The sequence below is a fragment of the Ceratotherium simum genome, chromosome 6 (genome assembly GCF_057802395.1).
Source record: "Ceratotherium simum simum isolate JZ-2026a chromosome 6, ASM5780239v1, whole genome shotgun sequence".
NCBI classification, from domain to species: Eukaryota; Metazoa; Chordata; class Mammalia; order Perissodactyla; family Rhinocerotidae; genus Ceratotherium; species Ceratotherium simum.
The window spans coordinates 72,923,840-72,937,030 of NC_141905.1; the positions used below are offsets into that span (position 1 = coordinate 72,923,840).

General features: G+C 35.5%; 1 protein-coding gene across 3 annotated transcripts in view; it reads right to left on the reverse strand.

Annotated features, from left to right (window-relative positions):
* CCDC186 (coiled-coil domain containing 186) overlaps positions 1–13,191 on the reverse strand; it is a 50,022-nt gene that overhangs the window by 24,418 nt on the left and 12,413 nt on the right. For all 3 annotated transcript variants that reach the window (XM_004428096.3, XM_087432637.1, XM_087432636.1), the window contains 2 exons: positions 10,834–10,960; positions 4,386–4,514 (listed from right to left, as the gene is read on the reverse strand). In XM_004428096.3, the coding sequence (XP_004428153.1) occupies positions 4,386–4,514; positions 10,834–10,960 (256 nt within the window). The remainder of the gene's footprint in view (positions 1–4,385; positions 4,515–10,833; positions 10,961–13,191) is intronic.

Consider the following 13,191-nt stretch of genomic DNA (forward strand, 5'->3'; position numbering starts at 1 on the left):
ATACTCATTTAAAATTCTCTATTACTGGGGCCAGCCACATGGCGTAGCGGTTAAGTTCGCTCATTCCACTTCGGTGGCCGGAGGTTTTGCCCGTTCAGATCCTGGGCACGGTCCTACTCACTGCTCACCAAGCCATGCTGAGGCAGAGTCCCACACAGAAGAGCTGAAACTCTACAACTATGATACACAACTATGTACTGGGGCTTTGGGGGGGGGGGGGGGAAGAAAGAGGAAGATTGGCAACAGATGTTAGTGCAGGGCCAATCCTCCTAAAAAAATAACTCTCCATTACTATAAGCTAGTACTCTATATTCTGAAATTTCATACAATGAAAACTTCTACAGATAGCCTTTCATTTAAGTAGATTCACAGTTTGCAAATATGATAGAGTACATATTTCTTTTATAGAGGATAGAATCTTAAACTTCAGGGACTTTCAATGATGTCTAGTGGTAAACGCCAACTGATACTCTAACTGAATTGAAGACGGTATAGTGTAGGAAAAGCTCCTATGCTCTAATGAAGGATAGGAGCTTTGTTTTAATGACAAAGTTTCATGAAGTTCTGGTACAGGTGATAAGTACACCTAGTAAACACTCAGAATACTATACATATACATATAAGTACTTTTTTTAGTCGTCCAATTGGGATTTTTTCCCCCACTGAAACAGCCTACTAATTTTCAAGAAAAACTAAGGAAAATATTGGAATAGGGATATCAGAGATCTCTGAGGATTTGACAATATGCTTGTGGACAATATGCTTGAGAAAATTGTGCTGGAATTGGCTAATGGAATTAGCTAGACTTTTAGATAACTGAATAACTGTACTTAGAAGAAGTCAATTAATGCTAATGTCAACTTTAAAAGAAGTCTGGTTTCATGACAACTTAACGGTCAGATATTGTATGAGCTTTTGAGAACACAAAGAAGAATAACTTGTGGCTTCTGTTCTGGAAGAGCTCACTACCTAGTAAGAACAACATATAAACAAACATATAATACAATGTAATTTCTAGTGAATGAGTGTACAAAGTTCTCTGAAAACACAAAAATACTAACATACCCTGGGAAGAGCTGGCATTAACAGTGAAAGATGCTTTACTTGAATGAGGTGCTATACTTGAGCTAGACATTGAAGGTTAAGTAGGATTCAATAGAAGACAAGGGGTTAGTCAAGGAAAGAAATTCAAGGTTAGAGTGATTATCATGTGCAAATGCCTAAAAGTATAAAATAGTATGATACTTAGAGGATATCGAGTCATTTGGTAAGGTTTAAATTTGGTGTGTTGGTTGGAGTGGATAGCACGTAGTTATAAAACAGAAAGAGAGGTAGAGATTAGATCCTGAAAGGAAAAAGGGCTTCTCTTGTAACGCTAATGATTTGAGACTTTTATCCTATAGGCAATGGGAAGCCAAAAAAAAGATTTATAAATCAGAACCTTTTATTAAATGTGTGTTTTAGTAAGATAACTGGTGGCAGCATGAAAGCTTCATTGAAGTTGAGAGATAAGCAGAAAAACCAGAAAAAAGACAACTACAATAGAAGTAAAATATTATGAGGCTCTTGACGGCAGCAGGGACTCTGCACCAGAATGTCCTGTTACTCAGTCATCTGTGGGTCAGTTGCAAAGGAATAACCTGGGTGCTAAAAGTTCACATTTCTATGTCCCACCTCAGAAAACGGCAGCAACTCCTTCATAGGATTGTTGGGAATATTAAACAAGATAATATAGTGACTACTATTTAAGCTTCTATAGAAAGTCAGTCCATTTATGGTATAGATAAAGAAAGACAAGCCAGTAAAAGTCTTTGGATTTGACCAGTTTAAGATGTTCATCATTGATGTGGATGAAGATAAAGCATGAATAAGAATGCTGATAGCATTCAACAATCAGCTAAAAATTAAGATACCATCTAAGAAGTTCTGCTTGCAGATTAACCCTCCCCATTCAAAACACCAAAAATTTTAGATGAAATACAACAAACATCCTTTTAATGTACAGTTGAGCTCAAGAGAAAGTCAGAGAAATCCCCAGGGCCAAAAAATCTAAGAGGAAGCAGGAAGGGCTGAAACCTTCATTTACCAGTACCAGGCCATAGGGGCAGGAGTGGGACATGTTATAAAGTCCCAGAGAATTTATAACATAACCCCACCCTCCTGTAAGTGTGAGGTTCAAATTCATTCTACCTATTTGGTCAGAGAAATGAAGAAACCTCAAGCTGGAAAATTAAATTGGAGAGTGTTTGTGTTTGTGTGCATGAACACATGCACACTCATGCTGGGAATCTATTTCTAAATAAAACTTACCAGGTTTGGTGACTCTAGGTAAAGGGTAAACAAGTGTTCATTTTATTATTCTTTTACCTTTTCTAGAGGCCTGAAAATTCTCAAACTAAAAAGTTGAGAGGAAAAGTTAGGGGAAAAAAGGAATGAAGCAGATCTATAAAGAATTAAATGGAACAGTCTCCAAAACCTACTTAATAATAGCCATCTCTTAGGGTTGTTGTGAATATTAAATAAGTTAATGCTTGTCCATTGTTTGAACATGGGCTGGCACACAGCTAAAACTCACGTTAGCGACCATTATTAACCTCCCCTCCACTCTTCATCATTAGGGAGGAAACAGATACATCATAGTGAGTGTAATAGGATGTCATTTGTTAAAAAAAGGGGAATGGGGGAAGAAAGGGAATATATAAATGCCTGTCTACACAACAAACATTTTGGGAAGGATACACAGGAAACTGGCATCAGTGGTTGACTCTGGGAAGAGGCAAACGAGAGAAAAGGTTTGGAAGAAGACTTATTTTTTATTGTTTGAATTGTTATCGTGCATGTTACTCTGTTTTTATTTTAAAATATAATCTCCAAAGAATTTTTTTTTTTTTTGTGAGGAAGATCAGCCCTGAGCTAACATCCATGCTAATCCTCCTCTTTTTGCTGAGGAAGACTGGCTCTGAGCTAACATCTATTGCCAATCCTCCTCCTTTTTTCCCCCAAAGCCCCAGTAGATAGTTGTATGTCATAGTTGCACATCCTTCTAGTTGCTGTAGGGGACGCGGCCTCAGCATGGCCGGAGAAGCGGTGCATCGGTGAGAGCCCAGGATCCCAACCCGGGCCGCCAGTAGCAGAGTATGTGCACTTAACCACTAAGCCACGGGGCTGGCCCTCCAGAGAATATTTTTTGAAAAAAGCTCACTAGGGGGCCAGCCCCGTGGCATAGTGGTTAAGTTCGCACTCTCTGCTTCGGCGGCCTGGGGTTCGAAGGTTCGGATCCTGGGCACAGACCTACACACCGCTCATCAAGCCACACTGCGACGGCCTCCCATATATAAAGTAGAGCAAGATGGGCACAGACATTAGCTCAGCAACGATCTTCCTCAAGCAAAAAGAGGAGGATTGGCAACAGATGTTAGCTCGGGGCCAATCTTCCTCATCAAAAAAATTAAGAAAGCTTACTAGGTGATTCTAATGAAGTTATGCTTGGGTCCACTAAAACTAACAACTTCTTAGGTCTTATCCTCTATATTTCCCTCCAATTAGTACAAAAAGTTTGAGAAATGATAGTATGAGTTTTAAATACATAACACATTTCTAACACTAAAGGTCAGTATATTATAAAGAATAACAGAAATAAAGGTTGAAGATAATCTGTTTCCTAAAGTTCTTCCTGAAAGCCACCTACAGTAGCAGCTTCAGGATAAAACGACTGGATCCATCTCACTCACACTGTAAGCAGTCAGTTAACCCTCTCTGTTTCAATTCACTGTGAGGACCAATTGTTAGGCACTGTGCTGGGTGTTATGGATACAGAAATGAAGATGACTAAGATCTCATCCTTAAGGAGTTCAGGCAATAATAATCATACAAAAGCATTGTTTAAAATGACCTCATTTGAAAAACATATATACCGACTCAAAAAGATTACCAAGGTATATTAAGTAGAGAAATAAAGCAGGTTACAAAAAAAAAAGATGTACAGTAAGATTCCAATCAAGTAGGGGAAAAACGTATATGAATAGATACACATAAGCATGTGTGACATATATACATCTGTGGCAAGATACATAACCAAAATATGAATAATTAGCTATGGAACAAGGAATGGGATATAAAGGGATTGGGGGCAGGAAGGGAGAAGCATAGATGAAGGGGGACTTTGTTTATTCTATACACTTCCTTAATTTATTAAATATTTTCTTGTAGTTAGCATGTATTTATGTATTGCTTTAGCATTTTTTAAAAAAGTTAATTTTTATATAAATAAAATTACTTATTCCTAATATTCCTAATATTCCAAAATTGTCTAATAGGGTTAGTTTATGTTAATAAACAAGAAAGAGTCATCAGAAAGTTAATAATGATAATAACTTGAAAAATACCTGTTCCATCCGCTGGGCCATCTCTTTGTGTAATTGCTGAATTGCATTTTTAGCTGCAATGTCTTGAGCTACTAGTTTATCTTTGGAAGCTTTAACTTCTTTATTAAGTTCCTCTATTCTTGATTCTAACTGTAAAAAAAACAATTATTTCTAGATTATTTTTATAGCTATATCAAACAGGCCACCAATACCTCAAAAATAGACAAACAACGTAAACAAAAATAAAGAATGCAATGAATAGACTTCAACCATAGAAATCGAAAGTAGACGTTAGCAATGTTTCTATATTTCATTAGAATTAAGACAGTATAAATCTGAAGCAGATTCTGATAAGATAGATGGTAAGTTCTGGCACAATTACTAAGGAAATAACTCAAAAAAATATTGTGAAAATATCATGAAAGAAATTTAAATGTTACATGGTCACTTGTGCAAAAGAAAGCAGTAAAAGAAGAATAGGAGAACAAAGACAGGAGACATACGGAATACTAAAAAATGGTAGACATAAATCCAACTGCCAATAATAACATTAAACGAGTGGATTAAATAATCATATCAAAACACAGAGATTGTCAGACTGAAATAAAAAACAAGATCCAACAACTATGCTCTCTACAAGAGTTGCTTTAGATTCAAAGATATAAATAGACTGAAAGTTAAAGAATGGAGAAAGATATATCATGCAAACAGCAACCACAAGAAAGTAGGAGTGGCTATATCAATATCAGACAAAATAGACTAAAATAAAAAATGTTACTAGAGATAAAGAGGGACATTTCCTAATGATAAAAGGGTCACTCTGGCAGAGATGTATGACAATTATAAATATACATGCACCTAATAACATAATACCAAAATACACGAAGCAAAAACTTACAGAAATGAAGGAGGAAACAGACAATTGAACAGTAACAGTTGGAGACTTCAATATTTCACTTTCAATAATGGACAGAACGAGACAGAAGATTAACAAGGAAATAGGAGACTTGAACAAAACTATAAAACAACTGGATCTAACACATCTATACAACATTCCACCCAGCAACAGTAGAATATACATCCTCACCAAGTACAGATGGAATATTCTCCAGGATAGAACATACGTTAGGTCATAAAACAAATCTCAATAAATTAAAATATTGAAATTATTAATAAATTATCTTCTCCAATCATAAGCAAATGAAATCAGAACCCATTAACACAGAAAGAAATTTGAGAATTCACAAACATGTAAGAATTAAACAACACCTAAATAACCAATGGGAGAAATCACAAGAGAAATCAGAAAATACTAGATGAATGAAAATAAAGACACAACACACCAAAACTTACGGGATGCATCCAAACAGTGCTTAGAAGGAAATTTATAGCTATAAACACCTATATTAAAAAACAAGAAAGATCTCAAGTTAATAAACTAAACTTCCATCTTAAGACATTGGAAAAAGAAGAGCAAACTAAACCTAAAGCCAGCAAGAGGAAGGCCAAAATGATGATTAGAGAGGAAATTAATGAAATGGAGAGTAGAAAAATAGACAAAAATCAACAAAACAACAAATGGTTCTTTGGAAAGATCAACAAAATTGATAAACCTTTAAGCTAGATTGATCACTAGAATCAAAATGAAAGAGGGACATACTGACCTTACAGAAATGAAAAGAATTATGAATGAATACTACGAACAATTTAACTTAGATGAAATGGAAAATTCCTAGAAAGACACAAACTACCTAAAGTGGCTCAAGAAGAAATAGAAAATCTGAATACACCTATAAGAGATTGAATTAGTAATCAAAAAATTTAAAAAAACTATGTACAAAGAAAAATTCAGGCCCAGCTGACCACATGGGTAAATTCTACCAAACATTTAAAGAATTAATACCAATTGTTCACAAACTCTTCTCCCCAAAAAGGAAGGAACACTTTTCAACTCATTCTATGAGGTCAGTCCTACCTTGACAAAAAAACCAGACAAAGACATCACAAGAAAAGAAGACCAATATCTCTTATGAATATAGATGCAAAAATTCTCAACAAAATACTAGCAAACCAATCATGCAATATATAAGAAGAATTATACACTACGACCAAAAGGGATTCATCCTAGTAAGGCTAGGCTGATTTAACATGTGGAAATCAATTAAGGGAATACACTGTATCAAAAGAACTAGAAACACATAATCATCTCAATAGATGCAGAAAAAGCATTTGATAAAATTCAACACACTTTCATGATAAAAACACTCAACAAATCAGGAATAAAAAGGAACTTCTTCAACCTGATAAAGAGCATTTGTGAAAAACCCACAGCTAACATTGTACTTAATGGTCAAAGACTGAAGGCTTTCTCAAAACCTAAGACCGGGAATAAGAGAAAGATACACACTCTTGCCACTTTTATTCAACATTGTATTGGAGGATCCAGCCAGGGCAAACAGTCATGAAATGAAATAAAAGGCACCCAGATTAGAAAGGAAGAAGTAAGTGAAATTCTGTTTGCAGATAATATGATCTTGTATATAGGAAATCCTAAGAAATTCACAAAAAAATTTTTACAATAAATGAGTTCAGCAAGGTTACAGGATATAATATAAAAAAATAAACTGTTTCTACACTTGTAATTAACAATCTGAAAATGAAATTAAGAAAACAATTCCATTTGCAATAGCATCAAAAAGAATAAATTACCTAGCAATAAATTTAACAAAAGAAGTGCAAAACTTACACTCGAAAAACTACAAAAGATTGTTGAAAGAAATTAAAGATCTAAATAAATGGAGAGACATCTCATGTTCGTGAATTGGAAAACTTACTATTACTAAGATGGCAGTACTCCCCAAATGAATCTATAGATTCAAAGCAATCCCTAACAGAAACCCAGCAGGCTTCACTGTTGAATGACAAGCTGACAGTAAAATCCATATAGAAACGCAAAGAGCTGAGAATAGTCCAACAATCTTGAAAAAGAAAAAAATTCAAGAATTCTCACTTTCAAATTTCAAAACTTACTACAAGACAACAGTAATCAAGACAGTGTGGTACTGGCATGATGACAGACATACAGATCAATGAAACAGAATTGAGTGTCCATTCAGTAAAGGAAGAATAGTCTTTTCAACAAATGGTTCGGGGACAACTGGATAGCCATATACAAAAGAATAAAGTTGGACCCTTACATCATACCATATACAAAAACCAACTCAAAATGAATCAAGACCTCAATATAAAAGCCAAATTATAAAACTCTTAGAGGAAAACATATGTGTAAATCTTCATGATCTTAGATTTGGCAATAGAGTCTTGCATATGACACAAATTGCACAAGCAGTAAAAGAAAAACAATAAAGTGGATATCATCAAAATTTAAAACTTTTGTGCTTCAAAGCACACCATCAAGAAAGTGAAAACAGGGCCTGGCTCCATGGCTGAGTGGTTAAAATTTTGCACACTCCACTTCCGGGCACAGACCTACTCCACTCACTAGCCATGCTGCGGTGGTGTCCGACATATAAAGTAGAGGAAGACTGGCACAGATGTTAGCTCAGGGCTAACCTTCCTCAAGTAAAAAAAAGAGGAAGACTGGCAACAGATGTCAGCTCAGGGCAAATCTTCCTCACCAAAAAAAAAAAAAAAGTGAAAACACAATCCACAGAATGGGAGAAAATATTTGCAAATCATATATCTGATAAATGTTTAGAATACAGAATATAAAAAGAACTATCACAACTCAACAATAAAAAAAATTTAAAAATGGGCAGAGGACTGAGATATTTCCACAGAAATATCTATTTAAGATATACAAACGGCCAACGAGCATAGGAAAAGATGTTCAACTTCACTGGTCATTAAGAAAATGCAAATCAAAACCACAAGATATCACTTCAAACCCATGAGGATGGCTATAATCAAGAAGTCCAATAATAGTAAGTGTTGGCAAGGATGTGGAGAAATCGGAACTCTCATACACTACTGATAGGAATATAAAATGGTACAGCCACTTTGGAAAACAGTGTGGCAGCTCCTCAAAAAGTTAAATATAGAATTATCATTTGACCCAACAATTCCACTCCTAGGTATATACCCAAATGAAATGAAAGCATATGTCCACACAAAAACTTGTATATGAATATTCATAGCAGCATTATTCATAATGGCCAAACTACAGAAACAACCCAAATATCCATGAACTGATGAAAGAATAAACAAAACATTGTTTATCTATACAATGGAATATTATTTGGCCATTAAAAGAAATGAAGTATTGATACACGCTACGACTTGAATAACACCTTGAAAATATTATGCTAAGTGACAGAAGCCAGACACAAAAGGCCACATGCTGTATGATTCCATTTATATGAAATGTTTAGAACAGGCAGATACAGAGAGACAGAAAGATTAGTTGTTCCCTAAGGCTCAGGGAAGGGAGAGGAGAGGGGTTGGAGGGAAATGAGGAGTGACTACTAATGGATATAGGGTTTTTCTTTTGAGTGAGAAAATGTTCTAAAATTGTGATAAACGTTGCGCAACTAAAAAACACTGAAGTGTACACTTGAAATGGGTGAACTGTAAGGTAGGTAAGGAATTATATCTCAATAAGCTGTTAAAAAAAAACGTAAATGTTAGCTTACAGTACGTGTACTAATTTTCCTCATGACAAAATTATCTAGAGCAACACTATCCAATAGAAATACATGCCACAGGTGTAATTTAAATTTTCTAGTAGCCACATTTTAAAAAGCAAAAAGAAACAGGTGAAATAAATAGTATGTTTTATTAAACCCAATATATCCAAAATATCATTTCAAATTAAGCTGTTTTACCTTTCCTTGTACTAAGTCTTCAAAATTAAGTGTGTATTTTACGCTTACAGCACCTCTTAATTTGGACTAGCCTCTATTCAAGTGCTCAATAGCTATATGTGGCTAGTGGCTGCCATATTGAATGGTGCAGATCTAGAGATAAAATTAAGAAAATCCTGTTATACTGGCCAGCAAAAGAAAGGTGAGTCCAATTTTCTCTTTAAAAAAGGCACAACCACTAACAAGCTCGGGAAAGGAACAGCTCTGGCTCTCTCCCATCTACTCAGTCTGAAGTTTCTGGTCATTAGCAGTGATCTGTTTAGCAAAACATGGATTCAGCCTAATATTAAGGCTCCCTCGAACTTTAAAACTCTAAGTTCGGTTTACATTTGGTGGCCCCAGAGCACATAAAAATCAGGATTAAACAGGGGCCGGCCCGGTAGCGTAGTGGTTAGGTTTGCACGCTCCACTTTGGTGGCCCGGGATTTGCAGGCCTGGATCCCGGGTGCGGACCTATGCACTGCTTATCAAGCTATGCTGTGGCAGGCATCCCACATTTAAAGTAGAGGAAGGTGGGCATGGATGTTAGCTCAGGGCCAATCTTCCTCAGCCATAAAAAAATCAAGATTAAATATGTAAAATTTTACAAACACAGTCACCTTCCAACTGTGCAAAGGTTCATTAAGTATACCAAGGCACAAGTAAGTGAAACTTAGTTTAATTTTTTATTATATTATTACCAATTGTTTACTGTTATTTTCATTATATAGCTTTCTGGGAAGGTGAGACAAAAGGGAAGACTTTTTTTTTTTTTTTTTTTTTTTTTTTTGCTGAGGAGGATTTGCCCTGAACTAACATCAGTGCCAATCTTTCTCTGTTTTTTAGTATGTGGGCCGCCAGCACAGCATGGCCGCTAACAAAGTAGTGTAGGTCTGTGCCCAGGAACTGGACCTAGGCTGCCAATGTGGAGCTTGCCAAACTTCATCACCAGGCCACGGGGGCTGGCCCAAAAGGGAAGACTTTTTAAGGCCAGAATGATTCTACTCCTGTCCACAGAAGAAAAGCAGCTCAGAAAGAGAAAGAGCAGCTCAGTTTTGCCACCAGTCTGAATGTTCACTTTCTTGATCCATACATCATAGTCCATTAAAAAAAAAAGAAAGAAAGGAAAGGAAAGGAAAGGCGAGGCTGGGGAAGCCAGCCAGACAGATAAAATCTAAGTGGGAGAGGCAATCTTCACAGTGTAGTTCACAAAATACTGAGAATGAAACCATATTCAACTATGAGCTTAAAAATATTCTAATGCAAGACATCAACTTATAGGTATATATTGCTTCTTCCCTTAATTGGTAAAAACAGCCTATTTGATTACCAAACCAAATCGTCTTTTCTTCTCAGATTTCTATTACTATATATATAGCAGAATATAGTCACACATATATATAAATACAAATTTACATAAAAGAAAAAAAATCAGGCTACAACTCCCACTTCATAAAAGAGAATGCTTTACATACCAAGCAATCCTCTGTATTTAAAATACGATTTAACTTACAGAACTCCAATTTATAGACAGATTTTCAGGAACATATTTACACTATTTTATAAACTGAAGTATAGTCTTTAAAGATTTTTGTTTGTCTTTTTACCTGTTTAATTGTGTTCATATGCTGCTTCTCTGTTTCTGTTCTTTTTTTTAGTTCTTCTCTTAAATTGTCTTTTTCTGAACAAATGCCTAAGATGAGCTCCTGATGCTTCTTATTTTCTTTAATTAACCTAAACATAAAAAGGGCAGTATAAGTAAAACATAGTGAAAAATGGAGATGTGGAATATAACCTGTTTGCAGATTAGGGTGTAGATACTTACGATACATCAATCAACATTTCTAAATAGCCCTTTTGTAAAGATAGATTATACTTTGCAAACTTTTTCCCAGAAATTTGTATATTTCAAATCAAGTGAAATATAATCAGAGGAAGAAAAGCACGCTCTTTAAGTTTATGTCTTCAAGCATCTCAGCTGTGCACTTCATCCCGTCAGCACTTGAACCCCTTCAGGTCAGCAGTTCACAACCAGGAGCAACTTTGCCCCTCCAGGCATTTGTCTGGAGGCGTTTTTTGGTCACCACAACAGGGGTGGGGGCTGCTCCTGGTTTCTAGCAGGTGGAGGCCAGCGAGGCTGCTAAACATCCTACAACACAGAGGACAGCTCCACCAGCAACAAAAAATGATCTGCCCCCAAATCTCAAAAGTGCTGAGTTCAGAAATCTTGCTTTAGAGTTTAAGAATATTTTAATAATATTCTAATAGTTATAAAAGAGTAGTAAATGTAAAATAAAAGTTTAAGCAGAAATTTCATTGAGTCCACTAGAAAAATATAAATAAAACCTTAAAAATTACCCGCAAAGTACTCAGAACTATAAAAAAAGATACTTAAGAAGGTTAACAGCTATCATTTTAGGATTATTAATAGCTATTACCTAACATTTATTGCACAATTACTAAGTTTAGCTTTACATACATTATTTCATTTAATATTCAAGTCTATGAAATTATTATTATCTGTTTTACGAATTGAAAAAAAAAAAAAAAATGAAGCCTAGAACTTGTTCCAGGTCATACAACTAGTAAGTGGTTGAACTGAAATTTGGACCCTGGTCTAACTTCATAGCCCAGGCCTTTCCATCTTCTACTTTGAAGATCCCTCATTCACTCAACAAATGCTTACTGGGTACCTACTATGTACCTATACTATTCTATATGTTGGGAGTACGTCAGCAAACTGTCCCTGCCCTCATGAATCTTACATTCTAAGGGAGAAATCTAAAATAAACAACAAATATATATAATAAAATGTCAGGTAGTGACTAAGTCCTATTGAGAAAACTAAAAGAGGGAAAGAGGACAGAGGGAGTGACTTGAGCTGTGATTTTAGATAAGGCAGCCAGGGTAGGCTTCTCGGAGGAGCACAGGAATGCAGTGAAGAAGCAAGTTATGCAAATGTTTGGGAAAGAGAAAAATGTAGCATGCGAGTTTACTTAAGCCTTTTCTGGCACAGTGGTTTAACTTAGATTATGTGATTAAGGTGTATAACTCAATTTGTTGCAGAGGACTACCTTAAACACAAGAATCCTGGCTACAGTTCACAAGTAAACAGTTTAGGAAGGCAGAAGCAAAGAACAGCAAGCCCTCAAACTGTTATTCTTAGAAGCCAAAAAGCACACCCTATACACAAATAACTATTCCTAATTAAGAATTCTAGTCGGGACCTTGGACAATAATATTGATGTTAGAAAATAGGGAAACGGATGTCTAAACAAAAACATTTGGAAATAGATGCATTCATGAAAATTTAAGCCACAGGAACTAAATGGTAGTTTTCTTTATAGAAAATTAAATGAAAGCAAAAGAAAAAAATTAGTTGTTTTAGACCTAACCTGAGTCACAAAGCATTTATTTGGAATTAAAAACATTATGTGTATAACAAAAGATTAACTTAGATTTAAAATGATAATAACTGACATTTTTATAATGCCTTAATGTCCACAAAACAATCCCATCAGGTAAGTATCGTCCCCCTCAGACAGATGAAAATTCTTTGACTCAGAAAGGTTGATTTGGCCAACGAAACAGAGCTTGCTAGTGGCAGTGGGAATCTTCCAACTCTGAGCTTCTGCCCAGGACTATGCTTACCCTAGTCTACCACGCTGCCACTGTCCTGACAACATGGAGCAAAAAAGAGGAATTAATAATTAATTTTCTACTGTATGCTTAATATTTTTAGATAAATTTAACAACTTGTAACTAATTCATTTCAGATAACCACATTAAAAATCCTCTGAAGCCAGACTAACAAGGTTCAGATTTTAACTTTGCCATTTACCAGCATGTGACCTTAAGCAAGTTAATCCCTCTGGGCCTCAGGTACTTCATCTGTAAAACGGGAATAATAATAATTCACACCACACATGGTTGTTGTCAGGATTCCATGAGTTAATATATGTAAA